The sequence below is a fragment of the Oncorhynchus mykiss genome, chromosome 18 (genome assembly GCF_013265735.2).
Source record: "Oncorhynchus mykiss isolate Arlee chromosome 18, USDA_OmykA_1.1, whole genome shotgun sequence".
Classification (NCBI taxonomy): domain Eukaryota; kingdom Metazoa; phylum Chordata; class Actinopteri; order Salmoniformes; family Salmonidae; genus Oncorhynchus; species Oncorhynchus mykiss.
Genome location: NC_048582.1, coordinates 35,871,373 through 35,887,626, shown reverse-complemented (window position 1 = coordinate 35,887,626; position 16,254 = coordinate 35,871,373). Strand labels below are relative to the sequence as shown.

Below are 16,254 nucleotides of genomic sequence, written 5' to 3'. Positions count from 1 at the left end.
TGACCCCCAAAAAACATCTGGGTCAGATGGTTTAGACCCTTTCTTCTTTAATGTTGCTGCCCCTATAATCGCCACGCCTATCTCTGACTTTTTAACCTTTCTCTCCTCTCTGGGGAGGTTCCCATTGCTTGGAAGGCAGCCACGGTTCGTCCTTTATTTAAAGGGGAGATCAAGCTGATCCTGACTGTTATTGGCCTATTTCTATTTTGCCCTGTTTATCAAAAGTGTTGGAAAAACTTGTCATAATCAACTGACTGACTTTCTTGATGTCTATAGTATTCTCTCTGGTATGCAATCTGGTTTCCGCTCAGGTTATGGACGTATCACTGCAACCTTAAAGGTCCTCAATGATGTCACCATTGCCATTGATTCTAAGCAATGTTGTGCTGCTATTTTTATTGACTTGGCCAAAGCTTTTGATACGGTAGATCATTCCATTATTTTGGGCCGGCTAAGGAGTATTGGTGTCTCTGAGGGGTCCTTGGCCTGGTTTGCTAATTACCTCTCTCTAAGAGTGCAGTGTATAAAGTCAGAACATCTGCTGTCTCAGCCACTGCCTGTCACCAAGGGTGTACCCCAAGTCTTGATCCTAGGCCCCACGCTCTTCTCGATTTATATCAACATAATAGCTCAGGCAGTAGGATGCTCTCTCCTCCATTTATATGCAGATTATACAGTCTTAGACTTGGTTTCCTCTATCGTAATCGCTCCTCTTTCACCCCAGCTGCCAAACTAACCCTGATTCAGATGACCAGCCTACCCATGCTAGATTACGGAGACTTAATTTATAGATTGGCAGGTAAGGGTGCACTCGAGCGGATAGATGTTCTTTACCATTCGGCCATCAGATTTGTCACCAATGCTCCTTATAGGACACATCACTGCACTCTATACTCTTCTGTAAACTGGTCATCTCTGTATACCTGTCGCAAGACCCACTGGTTGATGCTTATTTATAAAACCCTCTTAGGCCTCACTCCCCCTATAAGAGATATCTACTGCAGCCCTCATCCTCCAGACACAACACCCGTTCTGCCAGTCACATCCTGTTAAAAGTGTCACGACTCCTACCGTAGGTGGCTCCTCTTCCTGTTCGTGTGGCGCTCGGCGGTCGTAGTCACCGGTCTACTAGCTGCCACCGATCCCTTTTCCTTTTCTGTTGGTTTTGTCTTATTAGTTACACCTGTTTCTTGTTTAGTTTTTTTGTTGGGCTATTTAAGCCGGTAGGCCCACCTGCTCTTTGTGCGGGCTTATTTTTCCCACTGTGTTGATGTGTGGTAGTGCGTGTCGTTTTGGGGTTTTCCTCCGGACTTGTTAGGTCCTGGTTTTGGGCTATCGTGTATGTGCGCCCGGTATCTTGGCGTGTACGATTTTCCCTGTGCGTAAAATAAAGCACTATTCTGTACCTTCTGACTCCGCACCCACTACGCCCAAGTGCGTTACAAAAGGTCCCCAAAGCACACACATCCCTGGGTCGCTCATCTTTTCAGTTCGCTGCAGCTAGCGACTGGAAAGAGCGCAACAAACACTCAAACTGGACAGTTGTGGCTGCTTTGTGTGACCTATTGTTGTCTCTACCTGTCATGGGTTACTAGGAGTGGTGGGTAGGAGTCAGGCGCAGAGAGCAGAGGGTTCAGTGATTTGTAGATTTATTTCTCCGGCACAAAACGGTCACGCCAAATACAGGGCGCATAAACACTGACCAGCCCAAACACAGGGCAAAAGATCCGGAGAACAATGAAAACACATCCACAACCTACAGAGAACACAAATAATCCAGCACAAACCTAAGCGGGCCTAACAGGCTTAAATAGACCAAAAATCAAGAGACACAAAAGGAACAGGTGCAACTAATAAGACTAAACTAACAGAAAAGGAAAAAGGGATCGGTGGCGGCTAGTAGACCGGCGGCTAGTCGCCGAGCACCGCCTGAACAGGCAGGGGAGCCACCTTCGGTGGGAGTCGTGACACTACCTTCTTGCCCTTTGTGCTGTTGTCTGTGCCCAATAATGTTTGTACCGTGTTGTACTGCTGCCATGTTGTGTTGCTACCATGTTGTTTTCATGTTGTGTTGTTACCATGCTGTGTTGTCATGTGTTGCTGCCATGCTATGTTATCTTAGGCCTCTCTTTATGTAGTGTTGTGTTGTCACTCTTGTCTTGATGTGTGTTTTGTCCTATGCCACCGTCCCCGCAGGAGTCCTTTTGCCTTTTGGTAGGCCGTCATTGTAAATAAGACTACGTTCTTAACTGACTTGCCTAGTTAAATAAAGGTTAAGTAAAAAAAATAATAATAATAATAAAAATGTGCAATAGGCTTATATAAAAATATAACCAAGGCCAACCCTGCTAAAAAAAACAGCAGAAATGAGCCATATTTTTTGAACAGCTGCCACAGTAGTGCCTTTATTCTCGAAATGTTGGTGATGTAACAAGAGAGAGCGCCTCCGACAATTCCCTTTGAAATGACTCACTGTAAAACAAGAAAAACAGTGCAGCGAATTTACCAGACAGTTTTATTGATTAGCATTCAGGATAATGTGTTTCCAAGTCTGTGTTTATAGGTTTTGACAACTATCGGGAATAAACATCTAGAGAACAATGTGGAGGCGTAAATGATCACTTAGCAACAGCTATGGAGGAGAAAGTAGAGCTCTCTGAATGTTCAGACACAAACCGCATTGGTCGGATGCTGGTCAAGCTGGTCTGACCAGCATGGTCTAGCTGGTTAGGATGGCCGACTAGCTGGTCAAGCTGGTGATGCCGGTGACCAGGTTATGCTGGTATGCTGGTTTAGTTTAGTTTATTAAGATCCCCATCAGCTATCGCCAGTGATTCATTTGAGCCGTGGCACCTCTCAGTTTGGTACTCTTTCATTCCTGAACCCATACATCTTGTGGCATGAACAATCCTTTTCACTGTTTGCAATGTAAAACTCCTAATAAAAATCAATCATAGTAATTCCATTTTTATTCCTCTGTCATTGTCATGCCCCTTAAAAAACCTAATGTGAAAACATGCCTGATATTCTAAGAATGTTGTGCCATCCCAGGTTTATGGTTTGCGCAACATTGTTGCTTATATAGACCAACCATTGCTGTGGTGAGAGAGAGAAGCACACCGGTATCTCTCACAGAACTAAAATGAGATTAACTTTCTATGATCTCTCTCCCTCTCTGTGCTGTTATAGACATGAGCCGGCAACTCGCATCTCTCCAACATTGCACAGAGGATCAATGGCTAATTTAAAAAAAAAATAGCTTAGCTGTGGATTGTGTGTAGCCAAATCACAAGGTATGCCTAAAGTCGGGAACGTGTGGCAAATCTGTCAGTGAACAGCATGCAGCTGTAACGGATGTGAAGCACTTGCTCTGAGACCTTGAAGTAGCGGCTTTTTAATTTAAAAAAAATATTTTTTAATTTTTACCGCTTTTTCTCCCCAATTTTGTGGTATCCAATTGTTGTAGTAGCTACTATCTTGTCTCATCGCTACAACTCCCATACGGGCTCGGGAGACACAGCGCGCATCCAACCCGGAAGCCAGCCGCACCAATGTGCTGCACCTGGCAACCTTGGTTAGCGCGCACTGCGCCCGGCCCGCCACAGGAGTCGCTGGTGCGCGATGAGACAAGGACATCCCTACCGACCAAGCCCTCCCTAACAGACCTCCCGGTCGCGGTCGGTTACGACAGAGCCTGGGCGCGAACCCAGGGACTCTGATGGCACAGCTGGCGCTGCAGTACAGCGCCCTTAACCACTGCGCCACCCGGGAGGCCTGGGCCGCGGCTTTTGTGGAGCGATGGGTAACGATGCTTCGTGGGTGACTGTTGTTGGAAAGCAAATGGATCCTGCTGAAAATAAAATATGAATTTGTCTGTATGTTACCAAGTTACCAACTTCCAAATAGGCCGCTGAGTGAGCTGCACATCATTGGGTGAGTCAGTGAAACAGGAAAAGTTTTTTAGGACTATAATTTCCTTCTCATATTGTACATATTCTTGGCCTTCCTATGCTGTTTTTATTGATCTCAGATTCTCAGTTTGTCAGTGTCAAAGTAGCCTGTCATTTGTGAGGTATTATTTTAGGGCTCCTGAGTGGCGCAGAGGTCAAGGCAGCACATCTCAGTGCTAGAGGTGTCACTACAGACCCTGGTTTGATTCCAGACTGTATCACAACCGGCAGTGATTGGGAGTCCAATAGGGTGGGGCACAATTGGCCCAGTGTCGTCTGGGTTAGGGTTTGCCCGGGGTAGGCCGTCATTGTAAATAAGAATTTGTTCTTAACTGACTTGCCTAGTTAAATAATGGTTCAATAAAAAACACTTAAAAAGATTCTGTGAAAGTCTCCAGTCATCTACAATGATGGAGAATTAGCATGAAATCCATTTATAAAAGGCCAAATTTTCCAGGACTCTAGGCTACAACAAATGTACTCCATGTTGTGCAACTTCTGCAACCAGCCCCACCACTGCTCTAATGCCAGTACTCAAAAGCGATGATAATGCATGCAATGCTTTATTATAAAAGTGTGATTTTTTTATGCTGTTCCGGTACCTCATTGTCACCCACCCCTCAGGCTCACTTTTACATACACGTTCACATGCACACCAATATCCCGTTTTTCTAAATCTAAACTTGCTTTTGCCTGAGTAACCTCTGGTGGCAGAGCATTGCACTATACATAATTGAGTGACGCATTAAATCTGTTTTTGGATTGGGTACCGTGAAGAAACCCAAAAAACAAACAACAACAAAAACAAAACAAGAAGAAACCAATAGTGGCGTCTGGTGGGTTTATATGTCTATTTGCAGTGTATGCAAATAAATTATACAAGTGGTTAAAATAACCCTTACCGAACCCTAACCCTTAAAATGTCAACTTCAATGGGGTAGAGTCCCGGATAGACGCCCCAAGTATCCCGCATAGCAAGGCCCACAGTCATAAACCAGGCCTATTTCGAAAATGTATCTATTCAAATTAGATTTTAAACCAAACCCTAACCACACTGCTAACTTTAACTTAATTAAGGTAAAAACCTATATTGTTTGTTTTCATGAATTTTTACGATATACACAATTTCGAATTTCTGTCGATTGCAACATTTCCCTTCCCAGTTTTATTGATTTATTTTCAGTGTATGACGGGTTCATCATGTGACCGCCCATCTCAGTCATATGACCGCGGTGTTTAGGGTTTCATTGAGTGTGGCTGTTGCGGCCTGCGCTACTAAGGAAGTTAGACGTTACTTTTTGACGAAAATGTGTCAGTTTGTAACTTTCACGAGGTTGGAGCAATAAAATGTTCGACTTACTTAAGACGTTTCGAATCTAGGTTCACGGTATTCTCGTCTCTGGTTTTAGAAACTCTGTGGTTCTACAGTGTAGCAATTGTTTTGCCTTCATTCCACAGTATCACAACTTTCTTTGTCAAAGAGCCGAGAGAATACGGAACTGAGTTACCAGCATGGTTGCAACGGCTGGTTTGATGGGGCTACAAAGCCGACTCGCAGTGCTTTTCTCGGTTGTGCTATCTCCGTGTCTATGCACCGCTCTTGTCCAGGTAAGAAACTTGACCGGTTTTTCAGTCATGGGTTGTCTTCCTGTTTTAACTATGAATGTATTTTACAGTCTGCATAATTCTGCACAGCTTTGCGAGATGTACATATGTTGTAGATTGTAAACTGCAAGAAAGCATAGCAGTATAATGATTTTGGGTACAATGAAGTTATGGCCAAATAGCTGTTATCTCTGTGACTAACAGTTCAATAGACTTGCTGTAAGTTTGCATTCACAGGCCGTTGCAAAGCTAAGCGACCAAAACAGATCATAACCTCCTGCACTTCAAAATGTAGTCATCCGTCCTATGTCTTCAGAGTATAATATAATAGCACATACGTTCACTTGCTGAATTGGTGGCATATGTGAACAAGAATAACACGTGTTATCATGAGTGTTGTGTGATTGTTTTCATAAGATTGTCAAAAATCACTTTTAAAAACATGGCTAGTTCGATCCACCATAATTCCATCATTGATTTAGCTGATACTCCGTAGGCTACTGGACCGTATAGCCTGGCTACTTTGACAACTCATTTAGACACGTTTCTGTCAATGTCTTACATCGATAGAATGAACGCATTAATTATCTAGTTAACACCTGTAAAGTTGTCTGATTCGTTTAGGGACCGGAGAGAACGCAATAACTCTAAAATAGTCAACATTGGTCCTGTGCAAAATGCCATCAATTTAAAAAAATGTAACTAGGTAAGTCCGTTAAGAACACATTCTTATTTACAATGACGGCCTACCGGGGATCAGTGGGGTAACTGCCTTGTTCAGGGCAGAACGACAGTTTTTACCTTGTCAGTTTGGGGATTCGAAACAGCAATCTTTAGGTTACTGGCCCTAGACTACCTGCCGCCCCAATTGAAAAGCTGAGAAAACGATGAAACACATTTCTGATAATACTTCAGTTCTTCTTGGGTGCATATTTTATGTGGTTGAATAACTGTCTGCTTGCATAAATCATTTTCGCTATTATTTATTAGTTATAGACACAGACTGTCCATATTTCAGTTACTATTACATTTAACTTAAATTAGGAATATTCTGTTTATTCATGAATACAGGGATATTTGTATACGGGATATCAAAGGTGCATGTGAACAGTGTCTCCCTAATAAGACCTTAGGTAGGATATGAGCTACAATCCAGAATACTGTGTGCGTGTAAATGTTGTTACTGTCAAATGCTTTCTTTTTACAATTGTCACTTTCAGCCATTCTTGTTGGCTAGAATCCAAGCTTCTTCCAAGATGGAACTCGGAGGTTTGCTTTCTGCACACTCAGTTTTACCTGGCCTAACCTGGCAAGTGGCTGCTTATGCCAAGCAATGAGCCAAATTGAGATTCCCTCTTTCTTTCTCCCAGATTAAACCCCTGGTTTATGATGAGCAGTTGCTGTGGGTGAGTGGCGGGGCAGGGGAGGTGGGCACCTACCGGATCCCACTGCTCTCCTTTACCCCCAAGGGCAGTCTGCTGGCCTTCGCTGAGGCCCGGAAGAACTCTGCCAATGATGTGGGGGCCAAGTTCCTTGCCATGCGACGCTCCACAGACCGAGGTAGGCAGGCCATCAGGGCGAGCAGACAGACGAATGGACAAATGTTTGCAGTTTTTAATATATCTGATGATCAATGGGGGGGGGGGGGGGGGGGGGTGTTTATTACAATGTGCCATTGGAACACAGGAGTGATGAGTGCTGATAATGGGCCTACACAAATGTAGATAATCCAGCTACAATAGTAATTTACAACATTAACTATCTACACTGTATTTCTGATCAATTTGATGTTCTTTTAAAATGGACAAATGTGCTTTCCTTTCAAAAACAAGGACATTTAAGTGACCCCAAACTTTTGAACGGTAGTGTACGTGTGTTGGAGTATCAATGTGTGCAATGTGTAGGGCCCTGTGAGTGTGCATAGAGACAGTGTAAAGATAAGAATAAAATATTTCGTTTAAACAGCTCTTACACAAAAAGGGCTTGATCATGTTCGTAATTTCACAGTATTATTCCTACTGTTCCTATTGTTTAAATATATTATATATAACACAGAAAATTAAAGTTTTTTTTTTTTTTTTTTTTTTTTTTTTTTTTTACTGCAATGGGGCTTTAACACCCGTCTGAGAGGCTTGTAGGAAGTCCAAACAAAATGCAGTCCCTTTGCCAGCTGATACAGAATCACGCAGTATTCAAAGAATGTCATCAATACAACAGTGACTAATCAGTGTCCTTGTACCACCTGTCTGATATCAATCACTACCAACAGATATGAGAATAATCCAATGGGACACTGGAAATTGTTTATTACAGACACTCCAAATATGCTAAACATTGTTCACTCTAAATTTAAATTTGAACTTTAGTCATCTTAAATATTCCCGTTACAGATGGACAGGACAGAAACTTCACACTCGCATTTGAATCGACTTTGCTTTGTTTTGGCTCATCTTCACTCCAGTGCATTCGGAAAGTATTCACACCTCTTTCCCACATTTTGTTACGCTACAGCCTTATTATAAAATTGTTTAATCAAAGGGAAAACATGTTTTTAGAACTTTTTGCAAGTGATACCTTATTTACATAAGTATTCAGACCCTTTGCTATGAGACTTGAAATTGAGCTCAGGTGCGTCTTGTTTCTATTGATCATCCTTGATGTTTTTACAACTTGGGAAATTCAATTGATTGGACATGATTTGGAAAGGCAAACACCTGTGCCACAGTTGGCAGTGCATGTCAGAGCAAAAACCAAGCCATGAGGTCTAAGGAATAGAACTCCGAGACAGGATTGTCGAGGCACATGTTTTGGTACCCTTTACCAGATCTGTCTGCAGCATTGAAGGTCCCCAAGAACACTGTGCCCTCCATTTTTAAATGGAATAAGTTTGGAGCCACCAAGACTCTTCTTAGAGCTGGTTTCCTGACCAAACAGAGCAATTGGGGGAGAAGGGCCTTGGTCTAGGAGGTGACCAAGAACCCGATGGTCACTCTGACAGAGCTCAAGAGTTCCTCTTTGGAGATGGGAGAACCATCCAGAAGGGCAACCTTCTCTGCAGCTATCCACCAATCAGGCCTTTATGGTAGAGTGGCCAGACGGAAGCCACTCCCCAGTAAAAGGCACATGACAGCCCGCTTGGAGATTGCCAAAGGGCACCTAAAGGACTCTCAGACCACGAGAAACAAGATTCTCTTGTCTGATGAAACCAAGATTGAACTCTTTGGCCTGAATGCCAGGCGACACTCCTGGAGGAAACCTGGCACCATCCCTACGATGAAGCATCATGCCGTGAGGATATTTTTCAGCGGCAGGGACTGAGACCAGTCAAGATCGAGGGAAAGATGAACGGAGCAAAGTACAGGGACATCCTTGATGAAATCCTGCTCCAGAGTGCTCAGGACCTCAGGCTGGGGTGAAGGTTCATCTTCCAACATGACAGACAATGACCCTAAGCGCACACAGCCAAGACAACGCAGGAGTGGCTTCGGGACAAGACTCTGAATATTCTTGAGTGGCCCAGCCAGAGCCCGGACTTGAATGCGATCGAACATCTCTGGAGAGACCTGAAAATAGATGTGCAGTGACGCTCCCCATCCAACCTGACAGAGCTTGAGAGGATCTGCAGCGAAGAATGGGAGAAACTCCCCAAATACAGGTGTGTCAAGCTTGTTGTGTCATACCCAAGAAGACTCTAGGCTTGATGATGGAAACAAACTATTTCATTCATTTTAGAATAAGCCTGTAACGTAACAAAATGTGGGAAAGGGGAGTGGTCTGAATACTTTCCGAATGCACTGTATTTTACAGCACTTACGACGAATACTTTCCTCCTCCGCTCTCCTTCTATACTTCCCCTCCACACTAGGTGCCACGTGGTCTCCCACCTCCTTCATATTGGATGATGGCTACTTGGTTGACGGGCTGAACCTGGGTTCTGTGGTGGTGGATGAGGAGACTGGCTCTGTGCTGCTGATCTACTCGATGTGCTTCCACCAGTACCAGTGTGACCCTGCCAGTATTATGTTGGTGGAGAGCATGGATGACGGTCTCAGCTGGAGCCCACCAAGGAACCTCTCGGTCCAGCTAGGGGTTAAGAACTTTGCCCCCGGGCCTGGCTTTGGCATTCAGGTGGGTCACCACCGTCCATGGCTTTGATACTTCTCTTCATCTCCCCTTATATCTCTCTCTCTCTCAATGTATCTAATTGGGTGAAAGTAGATTTAAATTTCATCCCAGTACGGGGACCTCCTGTGTGTGCATGTGCTTTTTACAATCTTTTTTTTTATGAGCCTAATCATCCAATGACATATAGAATCCCTATTCATTTAATAGGATCTCTATGGGCCTAATAGTAAAGATTTGTCGTTTTCACTTTTAAAATGTACGTGCCTACCTTTTTTCAATGTGGCATAAACACAACCAGTTTTCATCTGATTGTCAAACAATTACTTCAATGGCTCATGAAGACTACCTGCGCACGTTACTCAGGGACGGCTAAATGATTGGGTGCGGGGGGAAAAAAAATGTTTACGCCTCAATGGTCAGGTCCTTAAGCGCGCAATCCCATTCTCTCAAGATGCTGAAAAAATTTATCATATTTTTCCACTCCTGTTCCCTAGACCAAATTTTTATTCTATTTTGGACTATCATTTTACTGCGAGGAACACTGAATTGTGCAGGAGCTAACATTTTATAATAGGCTTACAGACCGTTTCCAGACTTCAGTTACTATTCCAACCATTAGGCTACTCCGATAACAATTGGAATAGTTCTGGCATCCATACAGTGCCATTTGATAAATGCAAAGAGACATCACTTACAGAAATCCAATAAGTGTTATGTCATTCATTAGGCCTGCACAAGTCTCGATCTCGGCCACTAATCTCTGCCTTCGAGAAATGTTTGTTATTGTTGAACCACACAGCATTTTGGAGCGTATTGGTTAAATCTTTAGACTCGAACCACCCAAGCTGTTCTCTCTGCTTCCGCATGGCAAGCGGTACCGGTACATCAAGTGTTACACCAACAGCCTCCAGAACAGCTCCTTGCCATAAGACTGCTGAATAGCTAACTAAAGAAATAACAAAATGGCTAAATAGAGTATCTGAGTTGACCTTTGTATTTTATTCTTATCTTTACACTGTCTCTATGCACACTCACAGGGCCCCCTACACATTGCGCACATTGATACTCCAACACACGTACACTACCGTTCAAAAGTTTGGGGTCACTTAAATGTCCTTGTTTTTGAAAGGAAAGCACATTTGTCCATTTTAAAAGAACATCAAATTGATCAGAAATACAGTGTAGATATTGTTAATGTTGTAAATGACTATTGTAGCTGGATTATCTACATATGTACATATGTTAGTCAGCACTCATCACTCCTGTGTTTCAATGGCACATTGTGTTAGCTAATCGTTATCATTTTAAATGGCTAATTGATCATTAGAAAACCCTTTTGCGATCATGTTGACACAGCGGAAACGGTCTTTCTTTAGACTAGTTGAGTATCTGGAGCATCAGTGTAACAGTATAACGTTAGACCGTCCCCTTGCCCATACCCGGGCGCGAACCAGGGACCCTCTGCACACATCAACAACAGTCACCCACGAAGCATCGTTACCCATCGCTCCACAAAAGCCGCGGCCCTTGCAGAGCAAGGGGAACCACTACTTCAAGGTCTCAGAGCAAGTGATGTCACCGATTGAAACGCTACATCCGTTACGTCAGCATTTGTTGGTCCGATTACAGGCTCAATTAAATGTTTATTTATTGTTATTCTTGTTCTGAGAAATGAAGGCTATTCCATGTGAGAAATTGCCAAGAAACTGAAGATCTTGTACAATGCTGTGTACTACTCCCTTCACAGAACAGCGCAAACTGGCTCTAACCAGAATAGATAGTGGGAGGCCCTGGTGCACAACTGAGCAAGAGTACCAGTACATTAGTGTCTAGTTTGAGAAACCGATGCCTCACAAATCTTCAACTGACAGCTTCATTAAATAGTACCCGCAAAACACCAGTCTCAAGTTGAAGTCTCAACTTCAACAATGAGGAGGCGAATCCGGGATGCTGGCCTTCTAGGCAGAGTTGCAAAGAAAAGGCCATATTTCGGACTGGCTATTAAAAATATTAAGATGGGCAAAAGAACAGACACTGGAAAGAGGGGCTCTGCCTAGAAGGCCAGAATCCTGGAGTCGCCTCTTCACTGTTGACGTTGAGACTGGTGTTTTGCGGGTACAATATGACGCTGCCTGTTGAGGACTTGAGGCGTGTGTTTCTTAAACTAGACACTCTAATGTCTTCTTGTCTTCTTGTTCAGTTGTACACTGGGCCCTCCCACTCTTTATATTCTGGTTAGTCAGTTGGCTCTGTTCTGTGAAGGGAGTAGTACACAGCATTGTACAAGATCTTCAGTTTCTTGGCAATTTCTCAATTTTTCTGTTATTGATTACTGGATTGTTGTGGTTAGAGCTCAGTACCAGACGGTTCCGTCTTTTACCCCTGCATATCATTTAATTCATATAATTCCCCCTGCTTTATTTGTTTGTCATATCTACCCATATGAGGGGAGCTCCTTATTTCCTTCCTCGTGATACCATTGCTGACGTAGCCTACTTTTGTGTTGTCAGTAAGTTTGAGTCATGTCTCCCGTGATGAGCTACTCTCTTTTTCAATACCTCTGCAGTTCTTAGTTGTTGTTAACCTGCCTGTGTATTTGGACACACCAGTATTTAGCTAGTCATTCTGGATGTTCTTTCCTTTATGAGCCCAATTTCTATCGTTCCTAACCCTTATATTGTGTGTAATAAATCTTAGGGTCAATGCACCGAGGTCAGTTGTTTCGATTGAACTGTTGTGCTTTGATAGAGTACACTATTTTTGACTGTCTTTCCATGTCCTCTCTTGCAGAAGCACTACCCTCCTGCCAAGGGGCGCCTGGTGGTGTGTGGACATGGCACACTGGAGGGTGACGGGGTCTTCTGTATTCTGAGTGACGATCACGGGCGAAACTGGAAGAATGGTGCCGCACTGAAGAGTATCCCCTACAACCAGCCCAAACAAGCCCTGGACTTCAACCCAGACGAGTGCCAGGTAAAGCTAACCAGGGAGGGAATAGGTAGGAAGGACTGGAAACAATGCCACACAGTACAATACCCTTATAGTTATTAGGCAACCCTTGAGTTTTACTAGTCTGTAGTTTTACTAGTCTGCTAGTAGTTTTATAGTCCGATGCTTTTGTTCAAAAGTGATGTATACTGATTACAATGCAGTTCCTCTACTTTTTTTGTATCAGAGATTGGAAAGATACAGTAGCTAATCCTTGTAGGACCACTTAAATTGATTCATTTGACTAACAACTATTAGTATCCCGTGATAAGTGCTTGAGAAACAGGCTTTCTGTTAAAAGCCAATAATCAGGCTGACTTCAGTTCCTCAATCAAACTCCCCTCTGCCTCTTTCCCCCCTTTGTAGCCTGTAGAGATGGAGGACGGTAGCATCGTCATCAACGTGCGCAACCAGAACAACTACCACTGCCGCTGCCGCATGGTGGTGCGCAGCCTGGACGGGGGTGAGACTCTACCTGTGGAGCAGCTGGTGTTTGACCCCATCCTGATAGACCCAACGGTAGCAGCAGGGGCGCTGCAGAAGGAGGGCGTGATGTACTTCACCAACCCAGCTGACAGTACCCACAGTAAGGACTATGGGAAAGGGGTGTGGATTGGGGCCCTCTGGTAGACCGAGTGGGTTGGACAGGGGGTTAGTGTTGAGTTCAAAATAAAAAAAGTAATTTTATTTTTTTTGTCTTACTTTTCACCCTCGACCTTTCTGTCCCTCTCGCTTTTTGTCTCTCCTCTCTTTGTGCCAGGGATCAATCTAACCCTGCGCTGGTCTCTGACCAATGGCACATCGTGGGAGAAGAACACTGTGCAGATCTGGGCGGGCCCAAGTGGCTACTCCTGCATGACGTCACTTACGAGCGGCAGCGCAGAGGACAGGAAGTTCATCTTTGTCATCTACGAGAAAGGCCACAAAGACTACGATGAGACCATCTCCTTCGCCAAGATCCACCTCTACGGTGGATGGTAGTAGAATAAGGCTGGGGTGGGGGACTAGGTAGAGTCTGCCTCTAACCACTGGTCCAAGGTCTGTGTTCTTAGTGTCTTGGTGTGCTGAACTAGCATCAGTTTAGCCTTTTTTTTAGATCATAATGAATTAGATTATATAGATCCTAGATCAGCATTTTTACTCAGATACTTTTTGAATACAGGCCCAGATATTTTTATCCTCTTAAGTGGTTATGGTTAGGTTGGATTTTTATCCAAGATCTGTGGTTAGGAGCAGGTTCTACCTCCAGCCGGGGAGGGAAAGGGAAGAGGATGTTGAAGATTCTCTCAGGACGGAGGACTCATGGGACTTTGCAGCACCACTTTGTTTTGATTGGTGGAGGGAGACATACAAACTACTCCTGTTTTTATTGTACCAATAATGACAGTTGTGTGCCACTTTATCCTAAGGTGGGCTTTTAAATATATCAGGGTTGGTTTCATTAGGGCACACATTAGGGCAAAAACATTCTGCAACAGGAAATGGGAAGTTCAGCTAGTCCCTCCCTGTTTTAGTCTGTTTTCCTCCATTTGGTGCCTAATATACATGTTATTAGTATGGTCCAAGCACAGGTGTCCTGTCCTTTACTGAAGATATGATAGTCTGTAATAATTGGTGGGATGTTGGTGTAGCTACGCTTCCTTTCTGTTGAGGCTCCTATAGCTGAGAGGGGGGGGGGGGGGGGGGGGAGTTTGCCCCCCCCCGGTCCACACACACACACACACACACATCACAAAATAAAAGAGATGGGTGGAAGGCAAATATTTAGAGGGTTATGTGTCACCAAGCCATAAAAATATTGGGAAAGACTTGCAACTGCTATTTCCATATGGCAAAAAAAGGTAAAAATACAGCTTTAGACATTTTAATGCCTAGTAAATGCAGCTCCCAGCCCTCTGCCTCCCAGTCCATAACAGAATGGTTGCACTTTAACAATGTCAAGGAATTTTTTACGGTTTCCTTTTTTTGAAGGATGGTTCTTGCCAACTTTTGACGTGAGAGATGTTTGTATGATGAGACCGTTTTATGTGAGTGAATTGACTCGTAAAATGATTGACTCAATAGGACATGTATAGTTTGAATACCATCAACTTGATGTTGTTTTTACGAGGCATGGCGCCAGGGATCTGTCATTTCATTCACCCATTTGGTGCTATAAGTTGAAAGTATAATAATCAACTGTGATTGTGTCACAAATACTTCAACTCAGTGTTGCTGTAGCAGATTTGATCAGTCTCATCTAGCTAGCGCACTCCACAGCAGATGTAGTTTTCCTCAGTTCACCTTCCTGAACCCTTCTGTGAAGCTGACATACTGATATGAAATAGATTCCTTGTTTAGTGGTAAGACACTGCATCTGGTTAATTGCACATAAGGATTTGATTGGTCATTTATTCGAAAGTGATTTTGGTTAGAAACTGTTGCCTTGTATTGAGGAATCTGGATGCATGTGAACTCATTGTGTCAAGTTGAATTGCCAATGTTATGGTCTTTTAAGTGCACTTGATTTTGTATTATATTTAGCATATATTCTTCTCTTACTGTAAGCTAATTCTCTATCTTACACCCTTTATTATCCTCCCTTTCCTGAAAGTGTGTACATTTAATAGAAGGGCTTCCTATGTTGATGACCTTTTAAGATTTGTGGTTTTAATATTTCAGGTAAGATTTTCTGATAGTGTTTAAAGGAGGTGTGATGTGTGTCTGAGTATTAATATAATATATATACGTTTAGATACTGTACAATTTGTGGAAAATATGTGAACTGAGCAGCAATTGAGCCACACTGTGTGGAAACATACTGTTAAAATTGTTCCAGATATTACAATTGTATTAAGCCTCTTGTAATGTTTTGGGATATCCCCTGGGTCTGTAGATTATGTAAAGTATCCTGTACTTCCCTGAAAAGTATGTGAAATATTATTTTTGTTAGCCACGCCCTGTTTCATGCTGTGTGGGTGAACATTAGATTCAAATGGAGATTTTGGAACAAAGAAATCGTACACAAATGTACACTGTAAGACAAAATGTAAGATGTGGCTGTAAGAGAAGGTTAGAAAAGAGAATAATGCAGATATCCTTAACTATTTTGTTTGTCACACTTATAGAAGTAATATAAATATTTTTCTTTATGATAGTGTTGCCAGAATCTTATAGTAGAATCACAGTGTCTTCTAAAATGTATTATGTGTTAGGCATTAAAGCCAAATTTATAATGGGGAGTGAACAAAATTCATAATTATTGAAGATACTAAATAAAACTAGCATTCATAGACATGAAACAAGTTCTTTGAAAATTAACCACAATGAACGGGAAATTATTTTCACCTTGAATGCATCGTATTTTCTGAAGTTGAATCGACAGATGGGAAGTGTATATAGAGCACAGAAAGTGGGTGGAAGAACGGGGATGTGAACCGCTCTCTCCGGGTGCGTATGTAGTCCTGGACGGCACTACCCAACCCAGACACAACCATGATTACATCAATCATTTACCACAAATCAGACATTAAAGAAACAGTAAAACACTGTAAATTACTCTTGCTTTCATATAGCCTTAGTACAAGTGGAATTAGTAGAAGATGAT

The 16,254-nt window shown here is 43.0% G+C and overlaps 1 protein-coding gene across 1 annotated transcript; it reads left to right on the top strand.

Moving 5' to 3' along the window:
• Positions 1-5,162: 5,162 nt before the first annotated feature.
• LOC110496100 (sialidase-1) lies at positions 5,163-15,942 on the top strand. Its single transcript, XM_021571795.2, has 6 exons — positions 5,163-5,558; positions 6,926-7,115; positions 9,421-9,683; positions 12,471-12,653; positions 13,035-13,254; positions 13,429-15,942. The coding sequence occupies exons 1-6, from the start codon at positions 5,463-5,465 to the stop codon at positions 13,647-13,649; spliced, it is 1,173 nt and encodes a 390-aa protein (XP_021427470.2). The 5' UTR covers positions 5,163-5,462; the 3' UTR covers positions 13,650-15,942.
• The last annotated feature ends 312 nt before the right edge of the window (positions 15,943-16,254 follow it).